Below are 21,771 nucleotides of genomic sequence, written 5' to 3'. Positions count from 1 at the left end.
AGATGTCAATAAATAAAGCAATAGTGTAAGCTAAATGCGGTAACCATTTGTGTGATTGATTATTTTTGTTTTTTGTGTTCTACAACGGTGTATTTATATAATTGCGTTTTATTTTCCTTCTGATCAATAGTGTTTGAATCATTTGGGAGTTTGTTCGCATTCATTTCACGAAGTAATGTCAAGCTATGTCAGATTCATCACACTTTTAATTATATCTCATGTACGCCTACGCCTTTTTACGTCCTTTCTGGGAATTCTGAAAGTGAAAAAAAAAATGGATAATAAGTGGAGACAAAAAGAAGGACCCGGCAACCTCTCAGGGATCGTGGGTGGAATCAATGATTCGACGATTGACTTGTTGGCATTGTAACGCATGCGCAGTCCCCGCTCGGTCTCTCTGCGAGCTTCTTCGCCATGGCGCCCATTGTGAGTAGAAACGCGTGTCAACAATCTACTCAAACTGTTGCGTGTCCCGTGTCGAACTGGAAAATGACCACGAGGGCGTTGTCGTTGTTGCGTAGCACTGTACAGTGTCGATGCAGAGGCTTTGAGGAGGGCCGTTCGCGGGTTTATAAAGTAGCTGAGTTATTTTTGCGGCCTCTAGCAAATGTTAGCTTCTCCTTGCTAAGCTCACCACGTTTTGGACTCGACTGTCCCGTTTTGGCCTTTAATTATCAACGACCGGATTTTCTAAACGCGCTCCGAAACGGCGCTGCAATGGCCCTTAATGACTGAGATTTTTGTAAAACATTGTTAGTGTCATCCCAGAGTCCCTTGAGTCGCCTCACGCCGTTGAGCTAACTGTGGGCTACTTCTAAACGAGTACTGTAGTTGCATCCGATAAGGGTGCGCCGTCTTCACTTGTCCTAAATGTTATACTGTATTAGTTTGACGATGTGACGTTTTTACTAACCAAGTTAGAGCACCTGCAGTTTTTCCAAAATGCAAAAAAATCAAATTTTAAATGTAAATATCTGCGTAAGTAAAATATCGTAAGTGGCTCTCTAACCATCGAGGTCCCCCGCCCCATCATAACATTAGAATTAATATAGTAGCGAAGTAGGCCTAGGTGTTGATCAATAACAGAGGTTACATTCCTAAAAAGTATATTAAGCCAGTACAACACAGTTTGAACATGAATGCAGTACTTAAATTATAGACTTTACACCGTGTCAGCCAATAGAGAATTGTATGCTGGTTACCTCTAATGTCGTCATTTGCTGATCCGTTCAGTGATGTCATTGATCAGGTCCTCAAAAAACATCTACTCCAGGTCACCGTCGTGCGGATTATGTTTCAATCCAAAATATAGTGTATTTTTTAGCCTTGTTGCGTGTCTTTTGATGGAGTACTGCAACTATCTGACAGCCAGTAACGTTATTTATTTATTTATTTTAAACGGTGGTAGTGTGGGACAGTTTTTTAATGCCTGGACCAGACCACAAGACAAACCTGTTCTTTCACATTTACGCTGACCCAGACTACTGCAATAAAATCCTGCATCCTGTTTTTTACGATTATTGAGATTTAGCATGCCAACTCAAATGTGACCGGATCCACCCCTTACCATGGCGACAACAATGAGAGTGGATCGCGCCCAACTGTGTTATGAGGGGGAAAAATTGGGTGGAAAATGTGTGTTGGTGTTCAGGACAGGAGAGGACGTTGTATAAGGCGTACTTGAGGTATGTTCCTGTATTTTTAATATGATACGGGTCACAACGGCGGCAACAAAATATTATGGAGGATAACAAGCTAGTACAATTTAGCGTAACTATTTTTCTCCGAATATATTTGCAGAGGTACTATTGAAGTGAAACTTTTCACCAGATGTTATGAACAAGCCAACTGATCCATGCATACAATGAAGAAATTAAGTTGTTATAATGTGAAATGACACAGGTGGAAAGTATTCAACACACTCTCGGTACATTTTCCCATTTATCCTTCTTTCGATAATGTGAAATATACCAGTACCGTTTGCTATAAAACCAATAACACCATCACGTTCTCTCAGAATCTTAGATATGCATCTGTAACGATGCTATCGTTATGTTTTGCGACAATTAGTTTGTGATGGTCCAGAGACAGCGTTCTACTCTTACCCATCATGAGATGTTTTGATTCACACCCTGCCAATAAGACCTTTTGGTAAGCCATCAATTTGGACGCAACCATCTTATGTTCATTTTCCCTGACAATGGGTTGGATTGCTCTTTGATTATTGATTGTGTTTTGTGCCATTTTGTACCTCCCTTTATTCAGGTTAAAAAAAAAATAAATCCCCGTGTTCTCTCAAATTTTCCCAACATCTGGTGAAATTTTCAGGTCAATAGCACTTTTTGGAAGTATATTTAATAAGCAAAATGGTGACTTGTTCAAAACTTATTTCAGCCACCGGTCAGGGTTCATACACTTATTAATGTCTACTTTTTGGTAGGTGGTGTGTTGTGAGATTTTTGTCCCTTGGCTCCAAAAAAAAGTTTGGAATTCACTGCTGTGGTCAGAACATGTGTTCAACAAAACGGGAGCATGTTTACATACGAGCACTAGCGATAGCGCTAGCTTGCTCGGCGACGTAACGTTTTGTTGCCTGCTTACGAGCTGTATCGCGTTAAAAGTACGTGAATATACCTCAAGTACTAATTTTCTCCTCAGTTTTCTTCTTATAATGCAGTCTCCACGATCCACTTGAGTTGTAATCCGCAGATTAACTAGTATATTCAGTTGACAAGATTGAGCCCAATGATGGTAAAAAAAAAAAAAGGGGGGGGGGATGCGGTGGTATCGGAATACAAGATTTGATTGCAGTTGTCTGGCATCGTGGAATCATGAAAGAGCAAATTTGTCTTGTAGTCTGATACGGAGCATTAGGTTGTCTGTCTTTCCTGTACTGCCCAAATATTTTTTTTCCATAACTTTATTGGGTTTACAGTGCTACGTCAAAAAATGAGCGAAAGCAAAAATAAACTCGCTTTTGTTATGAAATGCACTGGGCACGAACGTGGAGTTAATGTCTTTTGCGGAGCCAATCAATGAAGTCGTCGATCAGATCGGCGTATTATGACATTAAAGCCGATCAACCGATTAGCATAAAATGATTACTATCGGCCGGTACTGATTTACCTGATCAAATCTGCGTAAAGTCTTAATTATAATGGATAAAAACCATGTCAACGATCGCTTAAAAATCCTCCAAATAGCAAATGCGCAAAAAATGAACAGTGTTTTAATGGGGTCCAGATTTCGTTTAATTTTTTTCATTAACCCATTCATGGGCAAGGTGGCAATTTTTTGCCTTATTGAGATAAGTCTCTTTGCGTTTATGGTTAGGTTATATGTTAACTTTACTAATTTATAATCTTGTCCCAAAAATGGGACGCTGCCTGCGAGAGGGTAGTTAGGTTTTCCTAGTAAAGCGTTACAAAAATAGGATCTTGCTCATGAAAGGATGTATTTTTCAATGGAAAAAATGGAGGATATAATGCGTGAAAATCAAAAATGGGACGCTGCCCATGAATGGGTTAATGTAATGCCTATTTGCAGGAAGCACCCCTTACAAAAATGTGCACGTACAAAATGAGTTCTATGAATGACACGAGGCCCATTCTCTTGTTTACAGCCTGGGTGTAACTTAAAAGTTATTCGTTGTTAAAATGTTCCCATAGAATATTCTTGTGCAATCTGTTGCTGTACCTTTAAGAACAACTTTACAAAATGGAGAAGAGGTGTCGTTCTGAAACGCTGTCAATAAATGTCCATTTATATTATTTATGGTTTTGTTTTGTTTTCTTCTTCATTGAAGCAGAAGAAGCAGAACACTGGGAAAGGCGGTAAGAAGAAGAAGCAGGTCCTGAAGTTCACACTGGACTGTACTCATCCCGTTGAAGATGGCATCATGGACGCCGCCAACTTTGTAAGTTTGTGCGACTTGTTACAGCAGGCGTGTGCAAAGGTTGCCGTCCGGGCCACGCCGCACGACCTTTCTAAACTGAGCATTCCGACCCAAGTGAGCAAAATTGTGGCTATCGCTAATCCGAGTTCAATTATTCAAATATAGAGTAGGAAGCAAGGCTAAGGCTTAAAAAAAAAAAAAAAAAAAATGAAATTGCAGAACCCCAAGCTACGTGATTGGAGAACACAGGCGGAAATCACGTCATGGACAAGAACCAGACTACCAAGATGGAAGTGCGCCGTTTATAAAACGCCCCTGAGCTGCGTCGCTTGGGGTGGGTGATAATGATCTAAAATCCACGACAGGTTAGAGCTTGTGCATGTGACGTCACCATTTTCACGCCGCCATATTGCCGGTGAAAAAGAGCTGCTCGACAGCGTTTGGGCGGGCTCAGGGGCATTGAACCGGAGCAGAATATTCACAGTGCCCGAGACTTGTTGTGCTGTTGGTTGTCACAACAGACGAGACAGATGTTCAAAGAGGTCATTCTATGGAACACCAGCTGAAAAGACCAGAAAAAATTGATGGATTTTGGCAATTAAAGGTGATGGATGGTGCCCAACCAAACACACTTCAGGTAGGCATTATATTTCTCAATCTCAAATTATCAACAAGTATTTATCATGCCAAGTTGACTCATTTGAGAACAATGCGTATTGAAAAAAATAAAATAAAACGTCTGTCACAGAGAGGTTTACGCAGGTTAACGTTTGGCCGCAATACGCTTCCGTGTATGGGGGAGACGACACCCTGGCCTCATTTTTTTCCCCAATCATAGTTAACGAATGAGAGTTTAAAAGTGTAAAACCAGGGGTCATTTATTTAAATGTTGGTATTTGTATTGAAAAATCTGTGTGGTGGCGGCATGGTCAGCTGGTAAAGCCTCACAGTTCTGAGGTCTCGGGTTCAGACCTGCCTGTGTGGAGTTTGCATGTTCTCCAGGCACTCCGGTTTCGTCCCACATTCCAAAAACATGCAACATGAATTGGACACTCTAAATTGCCCCTAGGTGTGATTATGAGTGCGTCTGTTTGTCTCCATGTGCCCGGCGATTGGCTAACAACCAGTTTAGGGTGTGCCCCGCCTCCTGCCCGTTGACAGCTGGGATAGGCTCCAACACTCCCCGTGACCCTCGTGAGGATGAGTGGCTCAGAAAACGGATGGGTGGAAATCTGAGTGGCTCCATCACTACATGGGTTTTATTCTTGATTGAGAACAGATATAGCAATGAAGTATTTGTACGCGTCAGGACTTTTCTATGATTTCAAACAGTTGCGCGTAAATCTCGACGACTTACTCACCAGATCCATGTGTCGATCCAGTTGTCCAAGACGAGCGGAAGCGAGTTAACAGTCCAATTTTTATCGGCAAAAACATCGACTTCGGCATTAAATATGGGTCCTCTATGCCAAGTGTCTCTCATTTTTCCACGTACCTTCAGTCATCACCGGCTTCTAAACGTTTTAACGGTTTCGGATAAAGCTCTGGGCGTCGTGCTATAGGACGTATTTTTGCGTCGTCTCCAACCGACCTAGCATTAAGCGATGCTTTGCTTGACCGTCAATATGGCCGGTCACGTGGTTTTGACGTAGGTGCACGAGCTCTATGAATTGGAATCCCTTCACAGAAACGGCGTATACAGAGTTCCCTCAGTACATTCGTCACTCCCCTCCCCGAGAATCCCGAAAGTCCACAAATAACAGACACAGTGTTAAAACGCCTATGATATGTATCGTATTTTCGTGACCATAAAATGCACTTAAATGGCTTAAATTTTCTTCCGAAACGGACAGTGCACCTTGTGTGTGCACCAAATTCTGTCAATATTTTTTGTGTGGCGTCTTCATTCATGTACAATCAAACATGCTGGTTACATAGCTAGCCTGCATGTATGCGACTACAGGGTGGGGCTCACACGTCCACAATCCACACACAGGTGGAATTTCTGAATATTACTCCGCAGCGGAGTAATATGTGAGCGCATTTATTCATTGTAAATATTGAAATAAAAATATTAGCAAAATCGTGTAACATTTTAATCTGCTTCAATGTTTATTTGGTAAACTAACAAAACTGCACAAAATAAATGAATTTTTTTTTTTTTCTTAATTGCACCGAGAATACACATTTAGACACGAAAATTATTGAAATAAGTCCATCTTTTACATCCACATTGTAACTTGACCTGGCCCGTAAGTTTGATTTATTTGGAGAGAAAAAAATATATATACTGTAATTCCCGGCCTACTGAGCACACCGATTCTCACCAAGTACATTTGTAAAGGAAATACCATTTGGTTCATACACAAGCCGCACTTGCCCACATTGAAATACGAGAAAGACGGTAAACAGAAAGTGTTTAACGCTAGTGCTAATGCTAACAGGGCCGGTTAAAATAAAACTTACTGGTAAATATCACTATAGACACGCCAGTAACACAGCAGCAACACGCTAGCAAAGTGCTAGCGCAGCACTGACATGGCTGGTAAAAGTCACTTCCTCGGCACATATATTCCAGTCTGACTCTTACCTTTTCCGCTCGAGTGCCCCCTGGCCGCCATCAATGCAGGAATTAGCCGCATCACCGCATAAACCGCAGGGTTGAAAACATGTGAAAGAAGTCGCGGCGTGTAGCTGTCTGTGTGTAGGTGTGTGTATGTTCCAGCGTGTAATTCCGTGCGGGAATGTGGTTGCAGGAGCAATTCCTCCAGGAGCGCATCAAGGTCAACGGCAAAGCGGGCAACCTCGGTGGAGGTGTGGTGTCCATTGAGAGGAGCAAGAGTAAGATTACAGTCTCCTCGGAGGTGCCCTTCTCCAAAAGGTAACGCGTCACGCTCCCCCACATGCAGTGCCTCGAAAAAGTATTTGGACCCACTCGGGATGCAAGCAGAGGATTTTTTTAAAAAAATCTAATCATTTCAAATAAAAGACCGAATAGTACAAAAATAAGGCAAACTAAACACTTTTTGGCTTTTATTGGCCATTTGTGAATTTGAAGTGAGTTCATTGTGTGTTTTTTCCTCATTTGGCATTCTTATCTCTGGATATCGTAAGCAAAAATATTGCAACAGAAGCGGGGAGAGTAGCCAAATGTTACTTGACATTAATGTGACTGAACTCAAAGTAAAAAGTAGTCCTCCAAAATAATTACTTGTAAAAGTACACAGTGAAATAATTGCTGAAGTACCGAGTATATAGTAACTTGAGATTTTTTTTTTTTGGTTTTTCAGCTAAAGCATGACCATCAGTTTTAAAAATACAAACTCATGTGATGTGCGCAATTTGTTACACGGTGATTTGTCCTAAGTGAGCTGAAATAGGCACGTTTGGGCAGATCGTGACAGTAAAATTCCACACCACATGAAAGCTGCTGTTTGTTTTTTTTTTTCTCGAAATGGAATCGAGCCGCGAGCCGTCGCCTTTGTAGCGGTGGCGACCTTCCCAACATGAACACCACTTTGGCACGGCAATCTGGCCGGCTTGTCTAGTAGTAATAGCGATGCCCGGAAGCCCAACGGAAGACTTTATTCCGTACGTATTGTGGATCTCGCTGCCAGCATTCGAGGAGGCTGTGACATCAGCGGGTGGACCCCCAAAGGAAAACTCATCAGAACTATATCTTCTTTCTTTTCCTTTCGACTTCCAAGTACTAACCAGGGCCAAAACCGCTTAGCTTCCAAGATCTGACGTTCTCAGGATAGCGTGGGAGTAAGCTTTCATCAGATCTTTCGTGTAAATGTCCTATTTTGAGTGCAGGATGGGGGATTTTCCCAAAAGTTGACTCATTTGCACGTATGGCGTTGGTGTTAGTTTGAACAGTGTGGAAGTAAATATGTGCCACCAGGATTTGAAGTTCAAATGTACAGTGATGACATTTTGAAAAGTTGTATTTTGGTGTATCTTTTCAATGTTAACAATTCACTGTCTAAAATTCACCGTCTGTGCCACTTGGCTGGGTTACTTCAGGTCAGATCCAAACACCCAGCCAATCCAATGACGCTTTCTTAGTATGTGATGACACGTGACTAAGAAAGTATAACTGCGATTGGCTGTGCATTCGGTTCTGACCTGAAGTAACCCCGCCCGGTGGCACAGACGGTGAATTTTAGACAGCAAATCTTTAACAACTATTGAGAATGTGATCACTTTATATTTCCAATTGAAATGCTGGCGGCGCAAATTTACTTCCATAGAACGGGAAAGTTCAACTTGGGAGTGAAAATGAAATGGCTTGAAATGAGCATTCAATGATGATGTGGGGAAATAAATGAGCAATGCAAACTTTATTCACTCAGGTGGCTTTTCGCAGCACAATGGTTTCATGGGACTTTTGGTCACACACGCACCATTAATAAAAATGTATTTCCATGCTTTTGCTTCACCTTTTAAACCGGTCGCGTAAGTAAGTGATCATATTTGTGTCGTCGTTTAGGTATTTAAAGTATTTGACCAAGAAGTACCTGAAAAAGAACAATCTTCGAGACTGGTTGCGTGTGGTGGCCAACACCAAGGAGAGCTACGAGTTGCGCTACTTCCAGATCAACCAGGATGAAGAGGAGGAGGAGGACGAAGATTAAAGTCAAGCCTGTTTTGTACATTGAAATAAATGTTTTCAGTCATGTCCTGTACTTCTCTTGTGTCTAAATAATTGTGGCTCGGTGTGAGTTGCACATATTGTAGCAATACTGGTTCTCTACAACCACTTTATTGGAAATGAAAATGTAACCAGAAGGATGCGCGCGCGCGCACACACACACAGACACACAAGATCTGTAAAAGGTGGGAGGGGGGGAAACAAAACAAAACAAAACAAAAACCTTTACCCATTTCAAACACCAAAAGTCCCAACCTTCCCCGGCTCAAATACTTTTGACAGTGCATCATTGGCCCCTCACACTCACCCAAAACAAGTCCCGACATTGATCTATAGTGCGAAGAATAACTAAAAGGAATGTAACAACGCTGGCAATGTGGCGAAAACGTACAACTTCCATAACGGGGGCCGTGGAAAACCGGAGGCACTCGTATGGAGCATCTGTCCCTGCAGAGGTTGGGCGGGGGGGAGGAGGGGTCATGCTGAAGCACCCGTAAATTTTGACAATTTCTCAAATACTGCAACGCAAGACGATGAAAAACATAATGAGTGAGTGTAACAAAAGTGTGGGGGGGGGGGCACATCCCTGGAAGAAAAAGAAGTGCTTGACGTAAACTAGGTTTCACTCAATAAGTGACATGGTCTCAAAAAAGTTCCTTGTGATCGTAGCGTCCCAAATTGGCGGAAAAGGGAGCCTCGCCGAAGACGAGACCTTTTGCGAAAAGGCTGCGCCTCCCTCCCAGGCCAACTCTGACCTTTCCCTCAAAAAAAAAAATAAAAATAAAAAACCTGATCAGATTGTTCGGGGATTGTACTCCGGCAGCTTTTGCAGCCTCTCCCGCTCGGCCGGCGTGTCCTGCCTGGCGACGATCATGGAGTGAGCGTAACCCATGGCGACCTGCAAAAAACAGACCAAAAGCAAAGCGCTCAGCCCGCAGCGGCGCCTTTTCCTGCGGGACGCAAAAACCCAATCGGAGCGTACGGCCGAGGAGGGTCCCGCCGAACCTTAAAACTTCATAAGAATTGCGCGAGGCCTGCCCGCCAGTCATTCAGTGCACCTGTTCGTTATAAATGCCGTCCAGGGTCTTGACTTCCTGGGGGATGGTGGAGGATTTCGGCTTGTTGTCTCCGTAACCCTAACGCGAAACAACAGCATACGTTTGATCCCGCTCGGGTTCCCCGCAATCGGAAAAAGAAATCAAGAGAATTTCCTCTTACCAGCTCCCCAAAAGTGGGGGAAGGGCCCCAGCTGATGGTGGTTTCGTCTGCAGCAATGATGATGCTGCTCTTCCTGTTTCACACACACACATCAAAATAGTCACTCACATTAAAAAAAATTATAATAATAATAAATTAAGTCACGGTACAAACTCGCTTAACTTGCTCATTGTCTCACACATGCTTAGCCACTTCTATCTCAAGCACACGCAAGATACAAGTCAGCCACAGTATCTGGTCCAAAAACAGTTTCTTGTACAATTTGTCTCATTTTTATGACATCAATGTCATGCCACATGCCTTTCACCCCTCCCCCCTCCCCCTATAATCTTTTAATGTCCCTTAATTCAGCTTTAAGCTCTGTCCAAAGACAATAATTAATAAAAAGACATGGCGGATCTGTCACCATACCAGCAAGATCCTGTCAGACACATTTTGGCCTCTAAATCACAAACTCGAGGGTCTCGGTCGGTTTAAAATTTCCTCGCTACTCTAGTTGAAATGCAACACTTTCCCATCGCGCTTTCCGGTAAAGCGTCAACTGCCGACGACGTACCCGCATGACAGACTCCGAATTTTCCAGCCGCATAGATCCTGCACAGCTTTGGGGTACATTGTCGACTCTCTGGAGGTGTTGGTCACCCCCCAGAAGAAGAGACTCCCTGCAAACAATAGCAAGTTGGGACACTTGTAGCTGAAGGCGCCATCATAATTACTACTTATAACAATAACAATAATAAAAATAAAAGTAACATCGGTACACACTGCACACATCCACTTAACTAAGTCTAGTAGAGAAAACAAGACCCAAAATGTCAACAGTGGAAACGCATATAGCAAAAATGTTTGGCTGCACAGTGGAAAACTGCTTAGCACATCTGTCACAGTTCTGAGGTGGCTGGTTCAAACACCGCCTTGCCTAATGTGGACTTTGCAACTTCTCTCCGTGCTCGCATCAGTTTACGTCCCAAAAACATGCATGGTGGGTTACTTAAAGACTACAAATTGCCTGCACGTGTGAATCCGACTGTGAACGCTTGTCAGTTTCTACGTGGCCTGCGCATGGCTGTCGAGTCCAGGGCGTACCCCGCCTCGAGCCAACAAAACCCGGGATAGGCTCCAGCACACCCGTGACCCCAGCGAGAGTCACCATCTTTATTTGCAAAAGCGAAGAAGTGGCATGACTGCCTCTTACCCATCTCGCTGATGGCGAAGGAACACTGGTAGCCCGTATGAATGTGACTGGCTCCTCGACCCGGGAAATCAAAGAGCTTTACCAGGCGAGGAACCATCTCATCCTTCTGCTCAGTGTGGCCCAGGCGCCCGTAACCTCCGAACCCCCAGCTGAATACTCGCTTCTGAGAGTCCAACACCAGCTGTCGGGTGCGCGCGCGCACACGTTAGACGCACGTTAAGCTTCAATTGCCGTGCGTACAGGAGAAGAAATCCGTTTCTGCGTTGGGAACTCTCACCGTATGGTTGGCGCCACAGGCCACATCTCGGACCACCACGTTGGGCACGGGCATGACCTGCCCGTCTTTGGACTTCTCAATGAAGATGGCAACGCGGCGAGGGATGAGTTCGCAATCGTACTCGATGCGCTGGGCGCGAGCGATGAACTTGCCGTCGCTGTTGTGCCCTGCGGTGAAATCAGAGACCCGATGACAAGTTTGCTCGACAGCTGAAGGCGGCCCCTCAAAAAGTGGTACCGGTTGCCATGCGCCAAAAAATTAAAACTTGAAGGTTGAACACCATGACAGGGGATGCCAGGAAATCTTGTAACACTTCAATTCAGAGAAAAGCTAAAAGGTTCATTTGTTTTGAATAAGCCATTGCCATTTGTCTTTTTTTTTTTTTTTCCCCCACCACAACCACAACCAAAGATGAGAATTTCAGGGCGACACTGACCAGTCACTCCATAGTTTGTTTCAGCATGGAGGGTTCAATTTCTTTTTAGTTCTTATTTGTTTACAATGTTATTTAAAACACCACCTGTACATCTGGAGAGTTCAGGATTGGACATTCTAAGCTCGAAACAAATAAATTCACTTCATGTAATGGGAAATAAAACAGATTGAAATAACGCGACTTTTAGTTCGGCAGGACGGTGGAGCAGCTGGTGAAGGGTCGGCTTCACAGTTCTGAGGTCCCGGGTTCAATCCCGGACTCGCCTGTGTGGAGTGTGCATGTTCTCCCCGTGCCTGCGTGGCTTCTCTCCGGGCACTCCGGTTTCCTCCCACATGCCAAAAAACATTCAACATTAATTGGAGACTCTAAATTGCCCTTCGGTGTGATTATGAATGCAACAGTCTCAATGTGCCCCGCGATTGGCTGGCAACCAGTTCAGGGTGTACCCCGCCTCCTGCCCGTTGACTGCTGGGATAGGCTCCGGCACTCCCCGCGACCCTCATGAGGATCAGCGGCAAAGAGAATGGATGGACGGACTTTTAGTTCAACCAGCGTCATGTAATTATTGTGTGTTGAATATCAACTAATTTGCATAAATTGAATTGAGATAACCGGTCGTTGAGGGCATTTAATCCAAACGGTTTCTTGACTTCTGATTTTGAGGAGCATACATCCAACCATTTTCTCAGCCACTTATCCTTATAAGGGTCATGGAAGTGCTCGAGCCTATGCCAACTAACTGGTCGCCAGTCAGTCAGACTTTCCATATTTGTGTACTGGGCGTGTCTACAGTGCTGCAAGCTCAGATGGACGGTTAGTCCCCTGAAGGTAAAATAAACAATGTGTGAAAAAAAAAAAAAAAAATAAAATAAAGGCTCAATGTTCGGGTGCTTTCATTTTACCGAGCTGTCCATACTCAGGGCAGCCGAAGGAATAGAGGTTCCCTTTGCAGTCCACCACCATGCTGAACTCTGCCCCACATGACAGCTTCACCAAGGGTTGGCCATTGTAGGAAATCTGGTGACAGAAAATAGAACAACCTTTGACTTGTATTGTCATTGTTGTGATGAGCCACACAATGAAGTTATGGGAAAGCGTAGTGGAGGGGAGATTCAGGACAGAAGTTAGTATCTGCGTGCAACGGTATGGTTTCACGCCTAGAAAGAGTACCACAGATACATTATTTGCCTTGAGGATGCTAGTGGAAAAGTACAGAGAAGGTGAAAACGAGCTACATTGTGCCTTTGTGGATCGAGAGAAGGCCTATGACAGAGTACCGAGAGTGGAGCTGTGGTACTGCATGCGCAAGTCTGGTGTGGAGGAGAAATATGTTAGAATAGTACAGGACATGTATGAGAACAGCAGAACAGCGGTGAGATGTGCCATAGGTGTGTCAGACGAATTTAAGGTGGTGGTGGTTCCTGCATCACGGATCCGCTCTGAGCCCCTTCCTGTTTGCAGCAGTAATGCATAGGCTGACAGATGAGGTTAGATTGGAATCCCCTGGGAGCATGATGTTCGCAGATGATATTGTGATATGCAGTGAAAGCAGGGAGCAGGAGGAGGAACAATTAGAAAGATGGAACCACGCACTGAAAAGGAGAGAAATAAAGATTAGCCGTAAAGTAAAAGAGAATATATGTGCATGAATTAGAGAGCCGAGGGGGAAGTGTGAGGCTGCAGGGAGAAGAGATAGCGAGGGTGGACGACTTCAAATACTTGGGGTCAACAATACAGAGCAATGGTGAGTGTGGTCAGGAAGTGAAGAAATGTGTCCAAGCGAGGTGGAACAGTTGGCGGAAGGTGTCTGGTGTTCTATGTGACAGAAGAGTCTCCGCTAGGATGAAGGGCAAAGTTTATAAAGCAGAGGTGAGGCCGGCCATGATGTACGGATGAGAGATGGTGGCACTGAAGAGACAACAGGAAGCAGAAGTGGAGGTGGCAGAAACGAAGATGTTGAGGTGCTCGGTCGGAGCGAGCAGGTTGGATAGGATTACAAATGAGCTCATTAGAGGGAGAGCCAAAATTGGATGTTTTGGAGACAAGGTGAGAGAGAGCAGACTTCGATGGTTTAGACATGTCCAGAGGCGAGAGAGTGAGTATATTGGTAGAAGGATGCTGAGGATGGAGCTGCCAGGCAAAAGACCGAGAGGAAGACCAAAGAAAAGGTTGATGGATGTTGTGAGGGAGGACATGAGGACAGTTTGGGTGTTTGAGAAGAGGATGCACGAGATAGGCTTGGATGGAAAAAGATGACATGCTGTGCGGACATCTAATGGGACAAGCCGAAAGGAAAGGAAGAAGGCATTATATTGTCATGTGTGCCGCTGGTGCTTACAGGCGCTGGGCTGAGGACGGCATCAGTCTGGCTGCCTTGGCCAAGCTGACCCAGCTTGTTTTCACCAAATGAGTGTGCAATGCCGTCCTCTAAAGAAAAAGACAAAAGCCAAAGTTACGGGAAGTGTATGACAAATACGAAGACTTCACAAGACACACGCACACCTGTGAGTGCCAGGGTGTGATTCCGTCCGCAGGCTGCAGCGACAATCACAAGATCTGCCAGAGCCTCAATCAATTTGGGAGCGTCCAGACGTTTGGTGTCACCGTGGCCCAGCTGACCTTTGTCATTCCGACCTGCCCGAATAATGTCATCAGATACGTGCATATTATTTGGTAGAAGTAAAATGGATCTGAAATAAGGATTACTAAAAACTAAGATGTATTGAAAAATTGAATGATGTGTATTTTTTTTTTTATCTGCGTGGGCTTTACCCCAGCTCCACAGCTTGCCCTCAGTGGTGATGAGAAGGCTGTGAGCCGCGCACGGGCCAGAAATCACACAGCTGACCAGGACATCATTTAGACAGCCATAGCGATGCGGTCCCCATAAATTCTGGCCCAGGTTGCGGAAAGCAGCTGGAAGAAGGGGGAAGGGAAAAAAAAAAATGAAATTTACACCCAGCGGATTTCCGACCTCTTTCTGTGACATGAACACAATGCAAAGCAACACAATAGAGGGGGTGAACAACTTTTACTTCGTGATACAAACTACATGCTGGTTTTATAGATATAATTGTTTAGTTAAGTATTCTGTTGATTTTGTGTTTCATATTTAGATTTGATTTTTTTTTATATTCCTTTTAAAACCTAGCGGAAACTGTATTTATTCTGGCAAGAGCTATAAAAACACCTTTGTCAGAGGTTCTCAAAATGGTTTGGCCACCAACTTCATAAACAGGGCAGACATTTTTCCAAGGAGCCCTCATAATCCTAACCCCAATTAAACATACACGTAAGTACGACGTGCTCACATAAATCCCATCGGCATTTGTTTTTTTTTTTCATCAATGACCTGTTTAATTGGGAAAAAAAAGAAAAAAACTCAAATTCAACTTTCAAATTAAAGTGAAATCAATTTCTATGACCCCTTGCTGGTCATTTGTTTCATTCCCAAGAAGATATGTGCAGTCATTGTTTTTGATATGACAAGAAGGAGAATGGAAGAAGGCAATCGCGGAGTCAATCGCATTGAACATTGCAACGACGGTTGTGGTACTCATTTATGCATTCTAAAAGATGTCATATATGCACATTGGAAAATTTTCACCCCAAATATCTGCTTCAAGGCTACAAATATTTTACCGCGATCGCCTTGCCCCACCAGTACAGGACTACATGAAAATGAGTGAATTAGCTAGAAATGTTGCACAGATGCAGCGATGTCAGATTTGGCAGACCATTTAATTCGCCCAAAACTCTCCTACATGGAGGAGTACCATATTTTCACAACCATAAGGCACACACACGAAAAAAAAAAAAAAAAGAAACATTACATTTTCTCCATAATTAACAAGCCGCTTTATAACATGACCCGCATTATACGTGTATATATCGTATGTCACCTTCCAGCAACGCGACAGTATTGCATTGTAGCCCTCCCAGCATGCTTTTGTACCACTAAGGATGTAAATAGTGTTTAAAGTGCATGTTTTGTGGCAATTATTTCTTCAGTCATTGTTTTGTTTTATTACTTGCTAGTTATGATATTCTGCTTGCTATCATGTGATAATTTCAGTCTCAATATGACACCGTGAATGTGTATGACCCGCTGACTAATGACTTGGCAACACTTGTCATTGCGCGGGAAATGTAAGCTTGTTCTTCTGCGTACAAAAACGCAAAGTGCAATTCATCCGTGTAGTCTCGAGAGCACCAAAGTAATATTTTAGGTGCGCGTATGTTTTACCAGGGCTGCGCCAAATAATATGGTGTGCCTTATGTACACGTTAAATCGAAAAATAGTACCCTTAAATGAGACTTCAGCTTTTAATAAATTGCGTCTTATGGTCGTGAAAATACAGTAATTAGCTTACTGCTTGCTATGGTTTGTTTTAATGGAGCGCCAATCCCTGTAAACAGGTACGTACTTTTTAAATTCTAATGATATAACTAGTATGTTTTGCAGGTTACAACCAGACTACTTGTTGGACTCCCTCATTTATCATCATTTTTACAGACAATGCGCAATCTGAGATTTGGCCTCTCCATTTTCCATTTAAGCATCATAACATTCTCAAATTATATTTATCAAAAACGCAATCTGCTCAGTGTAACCTTTGTCATTGTTTATCAGACATTACCCACTAAATTTTAGTAATCTCCCACTAAACTTTTTTAAGTTTGCAAAATGTAGGTTAAAACAAGAACTATTCTGACTGCATGACAGGATACAACCCCTGGTGGAAGATATTTATCCGTGTTGAGAATTTTTTTTTTTGAAAAGCATCACCACATAGTGAGCATATAATTTGACATATGTGCAAGCACAAATATATAGTATGTGCAGCATACGAAATCCTGCGAACAAGGACTTTGTCTAAGCAGCTGCTAGAACTAAAGCTGACCCCCACCTCCCACACACAAAAATCACAAATCCCCTTGCAACAAAGAACATTTATTGCTGTGCGCCTACAAAACGGCTTGTGTGTGTGTGTTTAAGTCCACAATATAAGCATACGTATGAATAGAGCGTCTCACAATTCAACGATCACTCACTGGTTCAGGACTAGCTGTACGGTCTATGTAAACTCAAAATTCAGAAATCTCATCATTCCAGTCTCTCTCCCTTACCAACTGGTGGTTCAGCTGTGCTTAAATTTACAGGGAGTTGAATACTCCCAGAGTTGCAAAAGTGTGAAGTTGACTAAAATGATATTCTAAGGTCAAGATGGTACTTGCTATCTTGAGACTGTGAAACTGAGGCTAAATCTCACCCACCGCAACCAAAATGTGAAGTTTAACACCCTAGACTTACTGCGCACACCAATTTATTTGAATACAAGTCGCTGGTGGGCTGACATCGCCACAGGTTTAATGATGTCATACTATCACCTACAAGTATATGCGGCACACACATCCGCTTGCAAAAATTACTCATTTCTTTGATCAATCACAGACATGGAAGCTTAAAAGATTCATTACTTTTCAGATATTAACAGTTGCTAAGAGTCTAATGAATATACTAATCTTCAAAGGAATATCAGTACTTACTAGGAAGTTTTTTTTTTTTAATCTACACATCTTTGGCATCCTGGCACAGATTTCCAAAACTAAAACCAAGCTCTACCTTTTATCTTCAACATGCTGAACTCCTCCTCAAATTATCTGAGAAGTTTAAGTTAAAGGAAACATCCAAGAATAACGTAAGGGCTAAAGTTCTAAAGTGTTCAGTAAACCGATCCCTGAAAATTACGATCAACTAGAACAGGGGTGTCAAACTCCTTTTTGGCACGGGCCACATTGTACTTCTGGTTTCCGTCGGAGGCCGTTATGACTGTGAAACCATAAAAATCGTTTTTCGCCTCATCATATTGACATGAAATTTATGAATTAGTTTTGGAATCCGAAATCAAGGGTAATGGGTTTTTCAACTATTGTTGATGTTTGGTAATGTAAAAACGCTTGCAATACCACAATGTTATGATTTATATGACATGACAATTTGAAATTTTGGTACCGATTCGAACAAGAATCACAGAAATTGACATATTTGATTTGCCTTCGCGGGCCACACAAAGTCATGTGGTGGGCCGCATCTGGCGCCTCGCCCTTGAGTTTGACACCAGTGAACTAGAACGTGAACTAGAAAACGTGACTTCAATTCCGGAAATTCAACATGACTTGTAATATGTGCAACGTGGACAAGAATAGTTGTAGTCGTAGGTGCTGTAATTTAGTTGTTTAATTGTTTTTCATAAATCAATTTTAGAGGGCTTTGAAGTCCTCATTCCGTTTTTTTTTTCCCCCAAGAAACTTATAACCAAGATAAGACTTGTAATGTTACTAATTTTAGCAACATTCTGACAATACTGAGAAGCACCTTTTGGTCACTCCAATTGTAAAATGAAAATGTTATGAATGCCAATCAACAAAACTAGACAATGCCAGTAAAACCTGTGACATTCCGACACTGCTCTTGTTACAAATATTTGTTTTAGTGGATAACTTGATTTTATACACCATATCTTCACTAGGGTATAGACAAGTCTGTAAAAAATGAGCATTTTTAAGGTTTTTTTTTTAACATTAATTTTTAATGAGCATTTTCAAACTGTTTTACATTAATTTTTGTTTATAGTATACAGGGTGTTCAAAAAAAAAGGGCTTCAGATTAACAGACAAACAGCTTTAATGGACGACCCCGTCCTCATTAGTCCAGCAAGTTGAGTTTTTTTACTGTATCGTATTTTGTTGTTTTAATGCATGAATATTAAAGTGGTCGGCTTGCTTTTACGATTGTTTCGTATTATTAACAAATCACACTTTAAGATCTACCTTGTTGTTTGGGGACTTCTTTTCTTCCAATCAAATCCCAGTTAGTTGCTCCAAATATGACCAGCTGACCTTTAACTTTTGGGAATTCAAGTTTCTGTGGAATGGCAAATGGAGTGTCAATCTCATAAACAAGCTCAACTTTTTTCCTCTTTAATAACAAAACAAAAAAAACGAGAAAGGCAGCGACAAACTCACAATTTTCTCTTTCACGTCATCCGCCACAGTGACGGGCTGCAGAGTGGACTTTGTGGAGGGCTTGCCGGGCTTCTTGTTGTTCTCCTGTTCATAATCAAAGTCGTCGTCACTGCTGAAGTCCCTCTCTTTCCTTTTGCCGCTCGCTCTCTTCTTCTTCAGGGATCCATTTCCAGAGACATCTGTCACCTTCTTACGTGGCATTTTCAGTCAAAAGAGCTACAGGAAAGAAGTCACGAGCAACCTTTCTATGATTCAGTAAGTGAAGGTATGGAACCACAGCAAGTTCGGGCCTTTGGTTTTACGACAAGTCCCGAGAGACAGCATTTCGATATGAGGTAATGGCACAAGAAGGCACACTCGCAAACTGCCGTACACGCTTTTCGTTTTGACTTTTAGATTTATGGTCATGGAGTGTTTCTCATCCAAACATTTACTGTCATGACATTTGAAGGTTTTGAATGGAATACAATGAAGTAGGTTGCCCAGTGGTGTAAGAATATTTTAGCACACTGTCCATAAAAAGAACATTTGATTACAAACTTACAAATAATCACTGTAATTATCACATTTCCATATTGCAAATGTTGCACAATGGACTAATTTGCGCAGTCGCCTAAGATTACAAAGTCATGTTGCATCCTTAATTACCGCTACACTTCGTTGTTTATTTGATTTTTTTTTTTAAATATATACATCCTAAAAAATTTTATTTTCCTATTAAAAGATTTACTCAAGTAATGATATTTGAGGTTTCGAAGAGTACACAATTAACTAATTTGTGCCAGTAGAAAGTATACTCAGTTACTGGTGTATTGAATTTTTTTTTGTTGCCCAAATGTTTTTATGGCCTTGGCTGTTTTTTTTTTTTTTGAACAAATGTTTTCTGTAATAATGACGTTGAGGTTATGAATGCAGATCAATGAACCAAGTTACACAGCAGCCTAAGTAAAGTGATGTAAAAACGTATTTGCCCCCTTCTGATTTCTTTTTTTATTATCAAACTAAGTTTTCAAATCATTAAACCAATTTTAATATCACCGAGAAACAACCCATCGAAATACAAATTCACAATTCAATTTATGAAGCCACAAAAAAAAATAAAAAATAAAAATCCCAACATTTCCAACCCTCCGTGAAAAACTAATTGCCCTCTGAATGTAAAAACAGGTTGTGGCACCCTTGGCAGCAATAACTGAAATCGATAATTGCTGATGAGTCTTTCACAACATTCTGGAGGAAAATTTTCCCACTCTTCTTTACAGAATTGTTTCAACTTCAATCTAGCATGAAATTTGTGGTTAGTCAATGTGACTTTGTGATTTAACAAGAAGTTACGTTTTCCACAGAGGGTCAGAAAGGTTTGGACTTTTTTGGCACATTGTCATTTGAAAACTGCATTTTGTATTTCCTTGGTTTGTCTCTGAGGGATATTACAATTGGTGTGATGATTTAAAACCTTTGTGTGTGTTATGCAAAAAAAAAAAAAAATAAATAAAATAAGAACTCATGAGGGGGACATATACTTTTCTGCAGCACTGTATGTCATGATAGTGCACGAAAACGCAACCTCGGTTACCACCATGCTCACTGATTCACAATTTGTTTTACAGTTATTGCGGAAAAGTTATTCACATAGATATTGTAATAATGACATTTCAAAGTTATGAGCGGCATGCAGTGAGTTGGTTTGTAAGGGCATGGTCAGTTAGTTACTGTTTTGACATTTGATTGATTGTATTTAAAGCCTCCAAATGTTTTCATATAAATAACAGTAATTACGGCAAAAGTACTCTGGAAATGCTGGAACTAAAGAGTATGGTGCGCTCCGACTACGGTTACGCCGCCGCATTAGGGAACTGTGTCGTAAACAGAATACAACTATCATGGAGTGAACCATGACAGACGTTTGTTTATGACTCGTATCCAGCATCATGACAAATACCCACCACAAAAGTGGTTTATGAGACTTAACTGAAATGCCGGCTGTAGTTGCACAGAAATTTCGTTTGACACTAATCGGTTAATGGTGTTCTGCCTCAAACTTTTGTTTGACGCTCGAGTGTAGAATACAGTATTGGCCACTGACAAGGACGAAATAATAAAAACCTCGTTGTACATGCCCACAAATTTCAACCAGGGCTAAAAGGCAACGGACAGATAAAAAAAAAAAAAAAAAAGATGATAAGACTCGATTTGAACGTTGCAACATTTTGGCAGACATGCGGAGAGAAGTGAGACTTAAAGTTGGGACTTTAGCCGAGTTGACTTCGCTGCGGTCTCTTTCTTCATAGACTAAAAGCTAAAGCGACGAACAATGCCAATAAAGTCGGTTCCGTAGCACGAATGTTAAAGACGCCAAACGTAACAAAGCATACAGCGTGTGTTCGCGTCGCCGCTAGCTTCGAGCAGCTAAGCAGCGGCGCTCTTTGTTCGGCTCGGAAGATTGGCTAGCAAGCTAACAAGAGCCCCCCAATTCGACAAGTTTCACCACTGTCTAAACATTAGGGAACTGGCTAAAGTTGGCGCCTAGTATAAATGAAAAAACTTCTCTTTGTCCACCCCGCTGGAATACACGCGAACATTTGGGGATAAATGAAGCTAACGTTGCCCCCCGCTTTAAGCTAACACATACTTCATAAAGACGTACGTAAAACAATACCGGGACGAAGGGGGAAAACAAAAACAACAAAAAAACTTTACAAACATATTCGAGATGATATAGTTTGGCGATGGAGAGGAAACGGTTGCGTGTGAGTTGCCCACAAAGGTTACTAGTCATTTTCAGAGTGGAAAATAAATCATGTACCAGCGATTTCCTGATTCTGCAGCTCTCCGTCCGTGTCCGCTTTGATTGATGGGAACAAAAGAAGCTGGAGTCTGCTTCCGCGTCACGTGCTCTCTTGCCCACACTCACCATCATATCATGTAGTCGACGACGCCGCACTTACACGCTCGATGGATACGCACGAGCGCGCCCGTCTGCGCACGTTCACGCCGACCAGTTACTGTGCGCATGCCCACTCGAGCGATCGATCCATCCATCTATCTATCTATCTATCTATCGCTC

At 42.3% G+C, this 21,771-nt stretch overlaps 2 protein-coding genes across 3 annotated transcripts; one reads left to right on the top strand and one right to left on the bottom strand.

Annotated features, from left to right (window-relative positions):
* Positions 1–319: 319 nt before the first annotated feature.
* LOC133511881 (large ribosomal subunit protein eL22) lies at positions 320–8,574 on the top strand. 2 transcript variants are annotated; one of them, XM_061840932.1, is made up of 4 exons: positions 320–426; positions 3,806–3,916; positions 6,652–6,776; positions 8,388–8,574. In XM_061840932.1, exons 1-4 carry the CDS (start codon positions 415–417, stop codon positions 8,530–8,532), a joined length of 393 nt encoding a protein of 130 aa, XP_061696916.1. In that variant the 5' UTR covers positions 320–414; the 3' UTR covers positions 8,533–8,574. The 2 variants fall into 2 exon arrangements, with proteins under 2 accessions (XP_061696916.1, XP_061696926.1); XM_061840942.1 differs by having other exon boundaries at positions 327–426; positions 3,809–3,916.
* A 70-nt stretch (positions 8,575–8,644) lies between these two features.
* rcc2 (regulator of chromosome condensation 2) lies at positions 8,645–21,726 on the bottom strand. Its single transcript, XM_061840920.1, has 13 exons — positions 21,511–21,726; positions 18,705–18,920; positions 18,510–18,603; positions 14,448–14,591; positions 14,178–14,309; positions 14,014–14,102; positions 12,578–12,692; positions 11,240–11,406; positions 10,963–11,143; positions 10,324–10,429; positions 9,768–9,840; positions 9,608–9,685; positions 8,645–9,447 (listed from the first exon to the last, which is right to left on the bottom strand). The coding sequence occupies exons 2-13, from the start codon at positions 18,903–18,905 to the stop codon at positions 9,343–9,345; spliced, it is 1,485 nt and encodes a 494-aa protein (XP_061696904.1). The 5' UTR covers positions 18,906–18,920; positions 21,511–21,726; the 3' UTR covers positions 8,645–9,342.
* Between the last annotated feature and the right edge of the window lie 45 nt (positions 21,727–21,771).

Source organism: Syngnathoides biaculeatus, chromosome 2, assembly GCF_019802595.1.
Source record: "Syngnathoides biaculeatus isolate LvHL_M chromosome 2, ASM1980259v1, whole genome shotgun sequence".
Taxonomy (NCBI): domain Eukaryota; kingdom Metazoa; phylum Chordata; class Actinopteri; order Syngnathiformes; family Syngnathidae; genus Syngnathoides; species Syngnathoides biaculeatus.
Note: the sequence above shows the minus strand (reverse complement) of the source record. Positions and strands in the feature narration are given on the sequence as shown.